Below are 18,763 nucleotides of genomic sequence, written 5' to 3' on the forward strand. Positions count from 1 at the left end.
ACATGACTGAAAACAATAGACGACAAAAGAAGAAAGCAAATTATTTTCCACAAAGTCCCTCCTTGGGAGTCATATTGTAAAAAGCTGGCATCCTGTTTTGGTAGTAATTTTTAGGCACAATCAAGGAGATAATGTTTGTTTGTTTGTGTGTGTGTGTGTGTGTGTGTGTGTGCAAAACAAACAAATTCCATTTTAGATCCCATTCATATCTTCTGAAAATACAGAGTAAAATCCATCCATGGACTTCATGGAAGGAGTTCTTCAATGGCAGGGCTTCCATAGCAGGTTAGGCTGTGGGTTCCAGATAGGGAGAAGACAATTCTGGGAGAAGTCAGGTTGCCTTGAGCAGAGTTGCGGACATAGCTGCATGGAAGGGGCCATAGCCTTCAAGGAAGAGAAATAAACAATGGGGGCAACTAGAAAATGCCTGTCCATTCCCGTGGGAACAAGAAAGAGATGAACAAGCATGATGAAATGGAGGTGGATTACACTAAGAATGAGGGAAGCATTTCGGAGGACGTGGACACCAAGAGCTTGTCCATCTCCATGGATAGGGACAGCTCAGAAATGAATGATGAAGACTGAAAGAAGATGAATGGAGTGCTTAGATGAAATGTCAAATCTTGAAAAACAATTTACAGACCTCAAAGATCAGCTTTACAAAGAATGATTAAGTCAAGTGGATGCAAAGCTACAAGAAGTAATAGCTGGGAAGGCTCCAGAATATTTGGAACTATTGGCAACTTTGCAAGAAAATATGCGAATCCAAACAAAGGTAACAGGAATCTATAGAGAATTCTGCTTAGAATCTGTAAAAAACAAATCTGAATGTGAAATTCTAGCTTCTCTTCAACGCTGTGAGAGTGAAAAACTCTTGTTACATGATACTGTACAGAGTGAACTCAAGAGAAAATTAGAAGACTTGAAGAAGGTAGGCACAGCATTGACATTACCTCAGAGCTGTGGGATGATGAGCTTCAGTCAAAGAAAAAAAGAAAGGATCCCTTCAGTCCAGACAAAAAGAAGCCAGTTGTTGTATCAGGTACCTATATAGTTTATATGTTACAAGACCTAGATATTCTTGAAGACTGGACAACAATTAGAATGACAATGGCTACATTTGGTCCACATAGAGTAAAACCAGATCCACCTGTGAAACTGGAAAAACATCTGCACAGTGCTAAGTCTGAAGATTATATTATGACGGTGGATGGTATATACGTGGAAAATACTAGGTACTGATAAGAAAGATGAATGCCCTACAAGTGTCATAATTGCAACAGTTAATCATGATGAAGTTTTGTTGAAGAAATCTGATTGAAGCAAATTTAAACTTTGTGTTTCTCAGCTATGGAAAGGAAAATATTCAATAAAACATTCATAATCACTATCAATTGTTAACTAAAGCTACCTGTATTAATGTTACCAAGTGTGGTGCGCCATGGGAGTAAACATATATCTAACGATTTTTACATTCTCATAACATTATGAAAGTATTCATTTTTGTAGGCAGTATTATATGTACACTTCATATTGATTATATATATGTATATTTTCTTTTTTTAATGGTGAGAAAAACATAATCATGATGACCAAGAGATTTTAATTCTAAGCTGGGTCCAACACCTAGTAAATGAAGAATGGCCTTCCAAAATATGGCAGATATTTTATGACTAAACCTTTTTGTTTGGCTAAAAATTATGCAAATTTGGTTTTTCTTCAGTGTACTGTGTGGGGTTGTGAAACTGCTACATTTTTTCCTGCAATATATTTAGTTTTTCATGTCCATGTAACTCATTGTGTATTTGTAAATAGGCTTGATAAAACATGTAGATGGTTTGTAATAGGATATATATTGTTAAATCAGAATAAAAATTATAAAGACGTGTGTACACACATTTGTTCTGGAAGGGGAGAGCCCTAATAGCTAATCTTGCATCAGTGGCCTTACTTTGATATTTATTTTCCTTAAAGAAAGCTATTGGGTTAAAATTCCTAAAAGAAGCACTTGTCTAGACTACCAGTACTCCTCCCCATTAAGAGCGTAGCAGTCACATTTTTTTTTCCAGATTACACTTGATCTTAATTAGAAAAATCAGTATCAAGGAATAAAAACATTGTTTCTACCTGTACTATTTATGGCCTGTGGAGGTCATAAATGCCTGGTATTTATGCTACAGTACGTAGGTGATAATCAATAACTGACAGTATGGTGGCATATGCTGTACTTGTCTGGTCGATTGCCTTTTTCTGAAGGAGATTCTCAGTAAATTTTTTCAATGGTAAAAATATGCCTTTATGCTAATTCTATGTTTAGTACAAACCAAAGACAGTGAAATTTTTTTAGGTCCATGTTCTCAAAAGAATACTTTTCCTTTAGCTTTAAGTCCATTTTATGTGATTTAGAAAGTGTTAGTTTTCTTTCCTTCAGTCATATTCAGATTTAACTTTCAAAGTCCCAGGAACAGTGAACAGTCAGAACCCTAAATATGACAGCACGCTTTTTGTGGCTGTAGTATAAATAATGTGACCAAAATTAGCATTCTGTGCACTTTGCTTTATATTATAATGAGATTTGAGGAAAACCTAGTTATTGAAATTTATGGCAAGAATATAATCTGCATAGTTCAATTTATCATGTTCTTTACCTCTCAGAATGTCTTTCTGTGCAGATTACTACTTAACACTTGGCAAATTTTAAAATATTTGACCTCTGAAGTTCATTATTAACAAAATAATGGTCAGTCTTTGACAGTACTTACATAGACAGTTGTTTGATAAACATTTTTGTAATGACATTTGTATTTTTTAATTTAGTATATAATAAAAATGTTCTGTGCTAGAGTACCATTTTTCAAAAAAAAAATCCATTCAAGGCTGTGGGAGGAGGAGAAAGGTGGCATTTGAACTGTACTTTGAAGGAAACTAGGAATTCTGTGATATAGATCCAGTTAGATTGGCACCTCGAACTCAGTGTGTCAAAAACTGAGCTCCTTAGCATCAGAGCTGGAAGAGATCATAGAGGCCAGGTTGTTTACCCCCTAAATGAGGAAATGGAGGCCTAGAGAGGATGCCCATGACCATATAATGGCCTAATGGTATAATTGATTATTGTGGAGAGTGTGATGTGTGTTTTCATGACTTTTAATCCACAAATTAACAAAACTTCTTAAGGTAGGATTGTAAATGGGAACATACTATAAACTCTTTACAAGCTTGATATTTAATATTAAGTATATGAGAACCTCATAAATTCCTATTTTGAAAAAAAATTACACATTATGAGATAGTTTGAACATTCATTACTTAAATCCTCCATCCACTTCTGCATTTCTTTCCAAAGTAATGTCTGTTTTGTCATCATTATAGATATTTTTTGTGCTGAATTAATTTATTTTATTAAATGAATTTATTTTTAATTTGTCTTGATGCTGATTTAGCACCATGAATCAATATGCATTTTATTTTGCCATTGTTGATTTGTTTCAAATTAGTAATAATCTGTCTTGTCACCTCTTAAAATTCCACAGGCTGACATGTCATCAAAACAAGAACATGTGAAAGCCATGAACACTGAAGATCATAGTATTGAACCTAAAACCTCTGAGAAAAATTCAGTGCCTGAGAGCACAGAAATGCTTAAGACCAGAGAAGAATCTGATGGGGAGCTTGTAGCTCAGAAAAGGTAAATCATAGCTGGAAACTTATTTCTATAGTGACATCCTGTAGGTAAGTTCCATATTATGTTTCTTATTTAAATTAATTCACTTAAAATTTTTATTTTCACTTTCAATCCATTACTCATTGAGGAGATACCCATTATACATATGAATGCTGAGCCTGGAGTCAGGAAAACTTGACTTCAAATTCAGCCTCAGATACTTACTAGCTGTATGACCCTAGGCAAATCTTCTAACCTCTGTCTGCCTCAGTTTCCTCAGCTGTAAAATGTGGAACCTACTAGCACCCACCTCTGAAGGTTGTTGTGAGGATAAAATGAGATATTTGTAAAGTGCTTAACATAGGCCATAACACATAGTAGGTGCTATATGAATGCTTATTCCTTCCCTCTTCCCCACATAAGTACTTGGTTTCTGTCATGTTTACTTAATAAGATCCCTAAGCTGAGTGATTGATATACAACCTTGCTTTAATAAATATTTATTAAATTAAATGAATGTACAGTTTTTCTGAGGACCTCCCCCCAAACATCATGATTTCATCTTATGTAGGGCTCAGTAATTGTTATTAATATAGATTGGCCACTCTGACTCAGAGTCAGACAGCTGTGTAGTGTGTTGAGTGTAAGTGATTTGCCTGAGACCACACAGGAAGTAATATGCCATAGGCAGTACCTTAGTCCAGGTCTTTCCTGCTTGAAGCCCGACTCTCTATCCGTGCTACTTCGCATTCTTTGGAAATTATTCTTATAAAATCAGAACTATTGTGAAGCTCTCTTATGAGGTTGATGTTTATCTATTTATGAATAATGCTGGTGTTGGGAGACAGAAGTAGTATCTGCCATGATAGTTAACTGTATTTTATTAGGTTTTTACGGTATATGGTTATGCTTTGAAGGATCCAGTCTGTTCTCCAGTTTATCTCACTATTTAAGTCATGTTATATGAGGGTCTAATATTTTAATTTATTGTTCTTATTTTTTATAGTTATACTGTCATAAGACTGAGACTTGGAACATTTGAGGGATTATCTCATCCAACCTTCTTCATTTTGTCGATGAGGAAACTTAGGCGCAGAGAGCTTGGATGACTTGCCCACAATCACACAGATAGTAAATCATGTAGCCAGGATCTGTAGCTGGTTTTCCTGACTCTAAATTTAGTTATTTGCTGACTCAGCCACATAGTCCTGAAATCAGTATTTCAGTGACTCATTTTTCCCCTTAAATTTAACATGTTTTCTTTAAAATGTTCTCAGACATTTTCATGGTCTGCATTTGATGGGAGTTGGTAGCAGTGGTGAAACCCAGGAAGCATCTGAAAGTCAAGAAAAGTTGGTGTTAGTGGAAGAAATAACTGTTGTACATTAGTTTATGATTGCTTAAGGTATCGGCTTCAGCGAGATATGTCACTGTGATAAACATGATTTTGCCTATTTTGAATCACAGTTTTAAATAGTCTCATAGCTAAATTCTACTTGCTTGTGTTTCTCTAAGAATTGAAATAGTTGTCATTTCAAATCACTTAAATTTAACTATGACTAACTAATAAAATGAACGTCCTTCCTGATTTCCGTGATTTCTAGTCTGCAGGAATCTGCAGCAGAGAATTTGATGAATGACCAGATGAACAATCAAATCTCAAACATTCCAGATGTGGTCCAAGAAAAACTCATGACAAACCAAACATCTTTCGAAGACCTGGAGACAAAAGAGACACTAAAAACTGAAGACCAAGTGAGTACTTTTATACCTTTACAAAGAATTTGTAATACAGTGTTCAGAGGCAGTTGGTGCCTCAGTGGATTGAGTACTGGGCCTAGAGCCAGGATGACCCAAGTTCAAATCCTGCCTTAGATACTTCCTAACTATGTGACCTTGGACAAGTCACTTGAGCTCTGATTGCCTGACAAAAGGCAATAGCAAATCACTCCAGCATCTTTGACAAGAAAATCCCATGGACACTTGGTCCATGGTGTCACCAAGAGTTGGACATGACTAATTGACTGAATGACAATACAGTGTTCATGTTTATAAACTTTGATTCAGAATCACATTTTTAGATTTGACAATATTTGAGCAGCTTATAAAGTTTTAGGATATGTACCCCTCTAAGAACTTTTGATATTGAAATATAAATCAAAGATAGCATGACTTAGTGAATGGAGCAGTGACAATAGTCTAGCCATTAAAGCTGGAAACTGTATTAAGACTTTTGGGACACCCTGTATAACACACATTTTATTTTATTATTTTATTTTATTCAGTTCAGACTACCTGTGATTCCATTAATTTGTGGTTTTGCAACACCTTCTCCAAATCAATAACTGGTCCATAACATAACTTTAGAGAATTGTCCAGGGAACTGAGAAACTGATGGACTTAGAACTAAAAGGAATCTTGAAGGTCATCTTGTCCAACTCCTTCATGTTATAGATGAGAAAACAGTGACTTACCTAAGGTCACACAGCCTTTGTATGTCAATAGCAGGACACAAATCCAAGTATTTTTGACTCCAAGACCATGACCATCCTTATATCTACCATGAGACATTACCTCTCAAATCTACAAACACCACATGCAAAATTTAATCCAACTATGGTCTTAAATTTGACTTTTCTAAAACTAAGACTTCCACAGAGCCTTACTTTTTTCAACATGGTTACTGACTCCGCTATCAAAAATTATAATTTCTCTCTGCCTACTCACAGGTAAGCAGTGAGAATAGATTCCAAGCAGCTAAGTCAAATCAATTTTATCCTTCCTAAGAAGGAAGGAATATTCTTTTTGTTGGTCTTTGGTCCAAGAATAAACACCTCTCCCAAACTATATTGTGTTGATTGGTGGGAATCACTTTCATTTGGAACAACCAGAGACAAATAAAATAAGTTTATGCTAAAGGGCAGCACTCCTTGTTCCCTACCTCCTCGAGTCTTCAAGAAGAAGCATTAGTTTTCATCTACATTCTCAGAAGTATCTGTGTTTAAAAAATAAATCCTCTGATGACTGACCTTCTGATGACCAGTTACTTTACGCTTAGACTGGTTCTTAGATAATAGACAAATAACTCAATCACTCCAGAGCTCTCATAATAGCATGTTAGATCTAAAACTAATATGGTACCAACCATAAATAGTCATTCAATATTTAAGTAATCATTTTTTGGCGATTTATTTTGGTATTTGATTGCCAATCAGCGTGTACAGTATTGTACCATAATATATTGACCTTGTAACATTTGGACTATCATTTTACTATTTTAAATAATTTCAGTAGTTATTAGTCTAGAAATGTTTCTTTTCCTTTATGTCATCAATCTTCATTATTTTGTGACTTTTACATTTATCTCCAAATACGCATGTGGTGATTGTGATTGATTTTACTAAACTTTTTCATTGTTTGAAAGGAATGCTCCATGGCAGGGAGAGGATGGAAAGGATAGTCAGTTATGATTGTGGTGTGGGAAAAACAGAAAGATAACAATAAGTTTTTAAAAAAATATTCCATGGACATTAGAATTACATATGTCGTAAGAATCTCTTAAGATGGAAATATAATCATTGTAATTTATTGTTTAAAGTCCATTCTAAAGATGTGAATTGTGAGGGTTTGGCAATGGAGGATTTGCTTATATTTGGTTTTTTTATTCTGTTACTTGCTCCTTTTCCTCCCGATCATTAAAGGCAGCTTTAAAGAAATCACAAAGGGGCATCCTGAAAGAATGCATGGAAAGGGGAAGAGGCAGCCATATTCCTCTGCTTTGTTGGTATTTGAGAATGTGTATTTGGAATGATTTCAAAAACTATAGAACTAGAGACTCTGGAATTTTTAGCAGTAGGAAGCTGCCAAAGCTACCCCCTTCTCTCCTTCCCACTCCAGTTTGAAAGACTTTCAAAATGTGAAGCAGTGAAAAGCATGGACTGCCTGTTTTCTGTCACTGCAAGGTGGTTTGAAGATATTCTACTTCTGGTCCACTATTTTTCAAAAAAATTTAGAGAGAGCAAAATTACAGTTGGCGTCTCTTGAGCAATTTTTCTTGACCTACCCTTCCCATATGTCAACTTACATGGCATAATTGCTTTTTTGCCTTTTATGTGTAATTACATCTTTAATTTCCTTGTCATTGGGTATAATTATCAGCCAGAATGTCTAATCTTCTTTATTCTTTTGAACAAATTTTCTGAACACTTGCAATTGTGATGTTTAAGGTGGCATCCTTGGAAAAATCCATGGACATAAATGACCAGATCTACAGGAGAATTATACAAGACTTCCAACTGTGGTTGAGTAGCAAAGAACAAATCCTGGGCTTTATGCTAGAGGAACAACAAGGAGAACCAGTTACTGGAAAAACATTTTCGATATTTGAGGTAAACTGAAAGTATTGCTAGTGTACTTTCATATGCACTGGCAATTCTATAAATACATTTGATGGTAAAAAAAATTGTTGAGTCATAACCCTAGCTATGTAGCTCAGATATTTGCGTTTTGTTCTTCTCCCTGACTCTTTACTCATAACTTTCCCTTTGTCTGAAGTTATTTCAAGATACATAGAAGTATAGAATAGAAGACGCAAGTGGTTTAGTTGAGTAACCTAAGTCATAGCATAGTATTATTCATGGGTACAGTGTTGGTATAGGTGTATCTGATATTCTTGCCCCAAGGCATAGCATTTTAGAGTTAGGAAGAAACAGATATTATTCAATCCAGTATAATTTTTATATTAGGAAACAAATCTAGAGATGTTAAGTCACAGATCTGAGACTTGAACTTGGATTCCTTCACTTCCATTCCAGTGCTCATTTTTTTATGCCAACCAATAGCTTCTTGAGAAGCTCTGTTTTCTGAAAATGAGGAAAGGAAACATGGGTGTACTGGGAATTGTTTAACAACTGAATCTCCTACACATTTTTAAATTTAAACTACATTATTAACACTTCCTCCATCACTTTTGAAAGTGTAGACAAGTCAACTGAATAATAAATCAAGTCCCAATTTATAGCATTTGCCAATTTCTGATGTATAAATGCTCCTCATGCTGGAATTTTAACAGTGTACTCTCATGAGCCAAGACCAGCTGGCTCCAATGTATCTCTGGAAAAAGGGGTCCTACAGTTCCACGTATATCCTTCATATCCTATTCCTTCACTTATGGAACTAGACTTGGATTGTACCTCCGTTGTGCAAATAATTTGTTCATAAGTAATTAATGACCTTCAGATTGTTAGATTATAGAAGCAATTGCCAAATTGAGTAACCTTTTGAGATGTTAAGAAAGGGAAGAATGAAATGGGAGGCATAAATATGAAATTGAAATCCCAATTCAATCAAGTAGTCATTGGTTTAAGTCACAAAAGAAATTTACCTTAAATAATTACTATAATGAATTACAGATTTTCTTGCATTTTGGATTATTAGTGCATAGTCTGAAAGTGTTGTCTTTCATCAGAATAATTGGTGTAATGTGTAGACTTTCAGGGAACAAAGGCCCTTGCCTTTGTCCCCAATCTGAGCTGGTAGGAAAAGACGCCCCTTGCCCACCATCTTATAAAATGACTAAATCATATTCTGTAGTGAAAACATTAAAGAAAATTAAAATTTTTGAGGAGGACCAGTTGATAATATAATTAAACTGTGCTTTGGTAAAGCCAACGAGAGAAGTAGTTATAAAATTGCTTTTCTTTTGTTTTTAAAGCTTATGATTGGTATCGAGTATTTGACTATACAAAGCTTATGCTTTCAGTTTTATGTTTCTAAAAACTAATTTATAGAATTCTCTGGGGAATTTTGAAGCCTTGAAAAAGTAGTTGCATTTCAAAACTGTTATCTTATTTTACTCTTACAACAACCCTGGGAGGTAGGTGCTAGTATGATCTCTATTTTACAGCTGAAGAAACTGTAGCAGACAGAGGTTAAGAGCCTTGCCCAGAGTTACACAGCTAGTAAAGGTCTGAGGCCAAATGTGAACTCAGATCTTTCTGACTCCAGACTCATGCTTTATTCATTGTACCATTTAGCTATCTAGAGACTATCCTCTAGAGTCCTCTCATTTTACAGGTGAAATAAAATTAGGCTCAAAATGTCAAAATGATTTATTCCACAGCACCTCAAATACTCAACTCCAAATTCAATTTTTCCTACGTTATGTCATGCTGCTCAAAAGTTGGAGTCCTTAGTTGATAATCCAGTATTTTAGACCTTTATTTTTTATAAGATATGTACAAAGAATTAGGTAGTAGGTACTTAAGAAATGCTCACTCCTTCCTCCTTTTCCCCTCTAAAAGATTTTCCAGTTTATGATCCTATACTTATTATCAAATATTTATATGCGGGCCTACAGAAGATATTACTACCCAGAAAAATGGTGACTATTGGTCAAAACATCTCAAATATCAGTTAAGATTTTATTCTAGTACAAAATTGTTTTTCATTTTATTTACTGTGAAATGTTTCTTAACTGTTCTTGATTGATTTATGAGATAGAAATAGTAAGTATATGTTGGTTTTGAAGTCCCACTTGACCATGAAAAGAAGGTAAAAAGAACTCATCTGGCTGGTTTTCTCCCCCCTCCTCCCATTATTTATATTCCACAAGATAGTTAGTTTCTTGGTTGTTCTTTAATAACTTACGGAGTTTTTCATATAGTTCAATTCTGTAGCTCCTAAGAGTCTCTTAAAATGGAGACTGATGTTAGGATCTAAATTGGTGAAATTGCCAGTATAATATAGCTAGGGAAAAAGAAAACTCTGAACATTTGATTTCTTTTGTTGGATATATTTTATTTCTGGTATAAGGAAAAATTTAATTTTAATAAAATACTTATTAAGACCTTGAAAAGAGTCAGTGCAGCGTGGGGGACCTATTACTCCAAACTTACAAAAACATTGACCAATTTCAAGAACGTTGATCATTTCTTTTCAAAAGCTGTTTAGTCAAATTGGAAACTCAGAGAATAACATATTTTGGGAGGTGCCTAGAGAATGTTTGCTATACAAAATATTTTGGAGAGTACGAGGAAAAATATCTATGCCAGCCCAAAAAGTGTTAGAACTTTTTGGAGAGGTGAAAATTAAAATTTTTTTTACAGGTGTCAATGAATCAAAAGGAAAAAAAAAAGCAGAAACAAAAGACTGTTGTTTTATTTTAGAAATTCATATGAGGCAACATGTTCGATATTTCTGGAAAGTCAGGAATACAACTTTTGGAAGGGAGGAAACTAATGAGAATTTTAAAAAAATTTAGATATTTTAAAAAATGCATCTTGTATCTACTATGATATTTTATATATATACATATATATACACATACACACTATATATGTGTGTGTATGTATTTATACATGTGCATATGTGTGACCAAAAATGTACTTGCATAATGAATTGACTTACTGTGATTAGAAATGATAATTGGTCTTAACTTTGAAGGTGTTCTATACAATTGACAAGGGCCACATGGGTCACATATTTATCCTATATGTAGCTTATTTTTAAATATTTGTTTGCATGTCGTTTCTGCCACTAGGTTGTGAGCTTCTTGAGATCAGGGACTTACTTATCTTTTGCCTGTTTTTCTTTCTTTTTTTTTTTTTTAATTCCTAGTGCACAGTTCCTGGCACCTAGTAATTTTTTAATAGATGTCTAATGATTGCCTTACGTACTAGATACTAGATTGTTTCAAACAGGTATCAGAGGGACAATGAGAACCATTTCTAGATTAAGACAAATTGAGGCACTTACCAATGGTCCATGGGCATTGGGGCAGGGAGAACATGAGGAAAACGTCACAATTAGGCTGTAACTCTGTAAAGCAGCAAGTAGGTACTAGCTGGGACTAAATGAACTGAGACTTATATCTAATCCCCCCCACAACATCATCAAGTTCAAAACAGATGGGACTGTCCCTTCCTACCTCTTATACATAGCCTTTTATAATATCTATTCTTTGAAGGTTGTTGACCTTGAGAGTAATTTTAATTTGATGTTACTCAAATAAAAATGGAATGATGAAGTAGCATACTGTACAATTTGCCTTTTTTTCAGGGATGGTTCTATTTGATGAACATTTAGTTGTAAGTTCCATATCAAATTGTTTTTTTAGAGAATCACATATTATAAAGCTAAATTTCCTTGCCAGTTACAATAGTTATGACAGCCCTAATTATGTGGCACTGGCCAAGAATAAGCTTCTCTCTTTTTTGTAAATAATAAGTTTTATTCTCATGTTTGGGAAAAGATAAGAGTGAGCCTTGATAGGTTTTGTACTTGTTTTTTTTTTTTTTTTAAAAAGAAACTAATGAAAGAAAAACTTAAAATTGCATGTTTTAAAAATGGTGCCCTTTTATGAAGTAACTCAGACATAGAAACTAACTTAAATTCTTTAGTGAAAAAACTTAGGGTTGAGGACTGGATCAAAAAGGAAATTTCCTCTGTCAGTGCCACTTGAGATATTCTTTGCAATTTATAACCTTAAAGAGTTGTCTAGAGCACCAAGAGAGGTAAAGTGACTTGCCCAGGATCAAACAATCCAATCTGTGTCAGGCACTGTGCTAAGCGTGGGAATACAATTAATAAAAAGAGAAAAGGTATATGTTCTCAAGGAGTTTATAATCTGAAGGAGGATATGGCACATAAAAGAAGGCAGGAAAGGGGTGATGGTAGAATGTGATGCTAGGGGGGTACTTGATGCGAGAGCATGTTGTTCCTAAAACCAGGCAGGGCAGCAGATATAAAGTGAAGTGACTTGAATCCAGTTTCTACTCTCTGCAAAGGAAAGCATTGGGAGGAGCTTGGTACTCTGCCCTCCAGCCCTCCAATTGGAGGAGAAAGGAGACCGAGGAAGGTGGTATATATCAAGGCTGGAGTTAGTCATAATTTTGAGTTTAGAAGTGATATCCTGGGAGTAGCGTGTTGTTCTGTGGAGTTGAAACCAGGCACAGCAGGAGATGCAAAGTGGAGTGCCAGTATATCTCAGAGTTAGGGATTGTACCCATGTCCTCTTGACTCCAAGCCTAGCTCTTCATCCACTATACCACACTGTTTCTTAGTTGAATAATTTACACCATAAAATAAGTATGCATGAACAATTCCTCTTAATTAAAGCTTGTATGAAAATTTAATGTTTTCTATTTTAAACTTGTTGCTTCAGAACCATACGTCATTTCCCTTACCCTTGCCTGAATTCTTGCTGCTGAATTTTTAATGACAAAAGTTATCATTCAGTGTGACATAAAGTTATAGTGCTATATTCATTCATTCATTTGTACATATTATTACATTTTGTTACAATTTTTCTATTTACGAAATACTATGCTTAAGTGTTGTAATATGTGTTCCTTGTACACTGTGTAATTTTTTCTCTTCTGTAACCTATTTTTCTTTCCTTAAAAGTGCAGCTTGCTTCCTATTATATTGCTGAATTAATCAATTCTCTAAATATTTATTAAGCACCTAGTCCGCACAAAGCACTTGTGATAGGTTGATACCAGGAGAAATAGAAAGATAAAAAAGATATGTTCCCTGCCTGCTATATCCTATACGGTGCCAATCAACAGTTCTTTGGTGGGGTAGACAATGCTGTAATAAATGTGATGCAGGGAGTAATCTGTACTAGCTACTAAACACCTAATTTTCCTTATTCTGTTATGTTATCATTCAAATAATAAAATAAGTGTAGTTGAATATTTTAATAAAAATTAGTGTTGCATTTTAGATGTAGAACATTGAATGATTTATCGTTTTTATGTTTTCAGAATTCAGGTATAGAAATGCTTTTGTCAAAACAACTTTTTCCTGAAGCTCAAGAAAGCATGAAAAACATTGAAGATGAGCAGAGAGTCAATGAGCTGCAAAATCAACCTTTAGAATTGGATATTATTTCAGCAAATGAACAATTAAAGGAGATAGAGGTATGGAAATATGAAGAACACTGAATACATGATTGCATCATTTATCTTGTACAATACAATGTATGGTAATCATCCAAAATACTTGCATAAAGTGAAAAGTCTTATTTAACCTTTGCCTGATAATCTATTTTGTAAATATATAATTAGGTACAAATCAGAATGTTGTGTAAAACTGCCCATTTTTTTAAAAGAAAGATACAGCTAATGAATATCAGGTGCCTTTTTCTTTCAGTAAATCCCAAAAACAGACTCATTTGATGACAAAGCCTAGGTATACTGACCTGTATCATTCCTTTTTCCTGTGTAAACTTTTTTAGGTTGTGAAAAATGCCATTTATGTCACTTAATTGTAAGCGGGACTAGGTTCTTAGTCATTGTTTTACTTTCTTTATAATTCTATAAGGTATTGTGTAAGCCTCTATTGGGATGTTGTCACTGTTTAATCAAGTTAAAGTGAATAATGTTGACATTTGAACAAAGCTTACATAATTGTGAATATATATAAGAAAAATAGAAGGAAGGTCTATGTTCAGGCTAGTAAAAGCAGAAGAGAGCTTTGTTTAAGCAATCTGTTGGCATGCAAGAATAATAATAATAGAACAGTAGAGCATGACTTACTTGAAGACAGAGATTGGTTTGTTTCTGCCTTTGTGTGCCAAGTACCTAAGCCCAGTGGCATATAGTAGGCACTTAATAAATTTTGCTTCTTGAATTGAATATTCAACATTATGCTAGCAATCAAGTGTGGATTCTTCTCACAAAAGACAAACCATTTAAACTGCCCAATGCCTTACTTGATAATGAATTAATGAAATAACATCTAAAAAACATTTGTAGCCTCTCAGACAATAGGAGTGTGTACTTCCCAGTCTGCCTATATGTTTGGAAGAGGAATATCTTTATTTCCTTTTGTTTGCTTGACTTGAAACTAGGTGTTGTATGGGTACTTGCAAGCAAAGAAAGCCAACACTGGAATGCAGGAGTCCATCATATTGCCCGGTAATACAGAAACCAGTGTTTTGAATGTCCAAAATGTACAACGTTCTGTAGACCAGTTGGACAGACTACTTCAGGCACTGGTTACCTTGAAGGAGGATAAGGAAAGACAATACTCTCTTATCAAAGATTTCCAGGAACACCTCTTGGCTGTTAAATCGTCAATGAAAGCATTATCAATGGAAAAAGAAAGCATAAAAGCGTAAGTTCAAGAGCACAGAATAGGTTTCCTTTTTTATCTGAACCCATCCTTTAGTACTTTGGAAAGTATCTGTGTTTTAAGAGTTATTCTGTATGTACAGTTTCTGTACATACTGGAAGTTGTGTGGGGAAAGTAAGCTCCATTATTCTTGGGTAGTAGACTGGCAAGAGAGACAGAGAAAGATAAAATTTGTTCTTTTAAATCTCTTTGTGTGGTGATAATAGCTTCCCCTGGTGGTCTGAAAGAGGGATTCATCCAACGTTTAACTCCAAGGAGTAACATGGTATGAGAATAATAGGACTCGATGAGTTTGCAGCATTATGTATATATATGGCCAACCCATGTCCCTCACTCAAATCAACTAAAAAAAGAGTTTTATTGAATAAAAATCAAGTTGGTGTTGAATTTTACTATTTATGTCCCCCAACTGTTATTTGACAGTCTTTGAGAATAGAATGAAGGGGCTAACTAACTAGAAGGGATGAGCTGCATGTTCATTGCATTGTTGTACAATCAATGTTAATGATCCCAATCATATTTTGCTTTTTGACAGTGCCTCTCTGGAGAGCATACAGCATCTGAAGAAACTAGAAAAATGCCTGGAGTCAGTGCATAAAGAGAAAGATTCCTTAAACAAATTTAAAGAGCAACAGGTGAACTTATTGAGTCACTTAAGTGACATGGACAAGAAGTTAGCAGAAAGTCAAGTTAAGCAACTTGAGCTTTGTTGGGAACAGGTGGAACAGTGGATTCAAAAGAAATATTCTCAACAAGGTGCTGAATGGGATGAACTTCAGTGCCTGATGGGTAAGATCCGGGACTTGGAGAATTCACTGCAAGAACAGCAGCAGCAGCAGCAGACATTGAACTCTCCCTCAGAGCAAGGGGAAAATAAAGGCCCAGTGTCCTTAGGCACAAAGCTTCAAGCCACTAAGGAAAACTTTTCACTTTTAAAACGGAGAGCTGAGCATGAGATGAAAAGAATCTGGGGAAAGAAAGAAAAGAAGACTTTGGAAAATGCAATAAATAATTTACAAGAGCAGCTAGAAGCATTGGAGCCACCAACAGCAGAAAAGGACAGTCAGTTGAAAACTTGCCCAACCACGAAAAAGATTCAAGAAGCTGTTTTGTGGGTTAATAATTTACTAGTTGGCCTGGAGCAAACAGCTGCTCTCCTTCCAGATAATATTGTGTCACAGATCAGAAAACATAAGACTGTGTATGATGAGGTTCTGGATAAGCAGCCAGTTATAGAGTCTTTGGTTGAGGAAACTAAAGATGTCATTCCTGATCTGAATCAATGTGAAGCTACTGACTTAAATACTTTTTCACAGGAATTGCAAAGCTTAAACCAGGCACTTGTTTCAAAATGCACTGAGGTGTCTCAGCAATTAGAGTCTAAACTGGAAGAGAGAAGCACATTTTTTGAGAAAATGGGAAAAGTGCAGCGTTCTCTCCAAGGAAAGGAAGTGTTGATTGCCCCTGAGACCAAAACAATCTTCTCAAAGGAGGACCTGGATCATCAGCTTGTTATTTTGAAGGATTCTCAAAAAGAATTACAGATAAGTGAGGGGGTCATCTCAACCCATCTCCAGGAGGCCACAGGTTTCTCTAAGAGTTTAAATGTATTTGAACGAGTGTTTCTTGATGACCAATTAAGAAACCTTAAGAATAAAGCTAGGAGGACACAAAGATTAGTTCAGAATAAATATCATGATGTCAGAAAAAAATTAGACATTGAAACCGAATTCTTAGAAAAAACAAACATATTACAACAAGAATTAAATGACATACATAATCATGAACTTCTGGTGAATGAGAAAGTGAATCAGGGAACTAAAGAAGAAATCTGTGAGCTCAGAGATAGAACCTCTGTTCTTCAGGCTGATCTTTTACAATTAATGAAATGCAAAGAAATATTTGAATGCCTTGGACTCAAATGGGATAGTTTGACACTTGACAAGGTACAGGCAGAGTTATTTAAAATAAAAACAGAACTTCAGCAAAAGGCCAAACAATTAGAGAGAGTTGTTGCAGAAAATGAAATGCTTCAGACGTCATTAAATGAACTGAAAATGGTAACTTTGCAAATTAAGAAAGAAACTGCTGAAATAGTGAATGACCCCAATTTTTCCCCAGAAAGTAGTCTATTTAGTGCCCAGATTTTGAGTCAAAGTGTTGAAAAAGCTACACATTTGTGCCAAGAGACAATAGATCTGTTAAATGCCAATGAAACCTTAAAGGAATCTTTCAAACAAAAGATACCACAAATAAAGCTCCTTGCAGAACAAAATGACAAGCTGCACAAATCTCTTCAAAATGTGATTGAAAATTTCCAACACCAATCTGTCAGTGAAAAGGATTTCACAGACCAATTGGAACATGCGTTGCTTGTTCTAACACAGGCTAATTGTCTATTACAACAACCATTACAGGTTGGGTTGGAAATAAAACATATTCAAGAAGAAAAGGATAATTGTGAAGTTCTTCAGCAAAGAGTTTTGGCTGAGCTTTGTCATATCAAAGCTATAACTGTCAAAGAAAATCCAAGGCAAGAAGATAACCCTCATGAAACCAAGGATTTGGAAATAAAATTGAATGAACTTCAAGATCTTCAAATACAATTTAACACAGGCATTGCTTTACGCAAGGTACGTTTCTCCATAAGGTTGTTGATGCATCTGTTTACAATTCTTTGGGTATAATATGGTGGTTATAGTTCTTTATTTTACCTTTTAGGAAGGTTGACCTCCCTTGTAAAGAAAAGATAACAGTGGTAATGGAAGACCAATAAATTGGGTTAGGATAGCACCACCACCACCCTAGCCCTAGGGCAACTAGGTTGGTTGAGTGGATAGGGCACTGGTCTGCAGTAAGGAAAGACTTGACTACAAATTCAGCCTCAGACACTTACTAGCTGTGTGACCCTTAGCACATCACTTAACCTCTGACAATTCATCAGGGAAGGAAATGGCAAACTACTCTGCTATCTTTGCCAAGAAAACCCCATGTACAGCATGGTCCATGGGGTCACAAAATCAGACACAACTGAACAACAACATCCCCTTCTTCCTCCTTTTTAAACCTCAGTAAGTTGGGTTTTATATTAATTTAATTACAATTCTTCAACTAGTTGATAATCTACAATGGTTCTACGTCTGTTTTGATAGGGGGTATGAACATTAGATTGTAGGGGAGATACATAAATATTGGTAAGAAGAGATGATGCCCATTAAAGCATCACCAGGGTTTTCTCACCATACTTCTAGAGCTCTTTCTAGTATATTGAATTGCAGCTTCTATATCATAACATGCATATACAGATACACATATAAGTTAAACTATGGCAAGTAGAGAAGAGAGAAAATATTATTAGATCAGAGGCATGGCAAATCAATTTCAGCTGAGGAATTTGGGGAAGGCTTCAAGAAGCAGCTTGAATTTGGGGTGGGTCTTAGACAGCGGTTATCCTTAGGAAAAGGATGTATGTTATTAAGAGGAAGGGAAGTAGAGAAGGCATTCCAGACAAGTGCACAATATAGTTGCCAAATACTTGTTTGTTGAATTATTGTTGAATTATTTTAATATTTTATCATTAAAGGGGGCTTTATTTTTAGACTGAATTATTTTTTAAAGAGATGTGTATTCAAATGAGGAAGCTTTATCCAAATTCATAAATCTATCACTCAGTCCAATATGGAAAACACACAAAGAAACCTCCACATTATTTTAATATACGTATTAGTTTATCAAGTCACATTGTTTTTAGAAACACCAAGATGTATTTTTGAACTGTCCGTTGTTGTTCAGATGACTTACACAAATTTTATGTAATGTTATTTTTGCTGGAAGTATTAGAAATTTTAGTTGTTCCATTGTTTTCAGTCTTGCCTGACTTTTACTCCATTTGGAGTTTTCTTGGCAAAGGTACTGGAACTTTTTGCCATTTCACTCTCCAACTCATTTTACAGATAAGGAAAC

General features: G+C 35.0%; 1 protein-coding gene and 1 pseudogene across 5 annotated transcripts in view; both read left to right on the top strand.

Annotated features, from left to right (window-relative positions):
- The window catches only part of SYNE2 (spectrin repeat containing nuclear envelope protein 2), a 416,605-nt gene that overhangs the window by 189,254 nt on the left and 208,588 nt on the right, over positions 1-18,763 (top strand). For all 5 annotated transcript variants that reach the window (XM_072629431.1, XM_072629430.1, XM_072629434.1 and 2 more), the window contains exons 47-52: positions 3,531-3,685; positions 5,266-5,416; positions 7,888-8,049; positions 13,429-13,584; positions 14,517-14,782; positions 15,336-17,433. In XM_072629431.1, the coding sequence (XP_072485532.1) occupies positions 3,531-3,685; positions 5,266-5,416; positions 7,888-8,049; positions 13,429-13,584; positions 14,517-14,782; positions 15,336-17,433 (2,988 nt within the window). The remainder of the gene's footprint in view (positions 1-3,530; positions 3,686-5,265; positions 5,417-7,887; positions 8,050-13,428; positions 13,585-14,516; positions 14,783-15,335; positions 17,434-18,763) is intronic.
- On the top strand, positions 337-1,483 carry LOC140517839 (breast cancer metastasis-suppressor 1-like protein; annotated as a pseudogene).

The sequence above is a fragment of the Notamacropus eugenii genome, chromosome 1 (assembly GCF_028372415.1).
Source record: "Notamacropus eugenii isolate mMacEug1 chromosome 1, mMacEug1.pri_v2, whole genome shotgun sequence".
Classification (NCBI taxonomy): Eukaryota; Metazoa; Chordata; class Mammalia; order Diprotodontia; family Macropodidae; genus Notamacropus; species Notamacropus eugenii.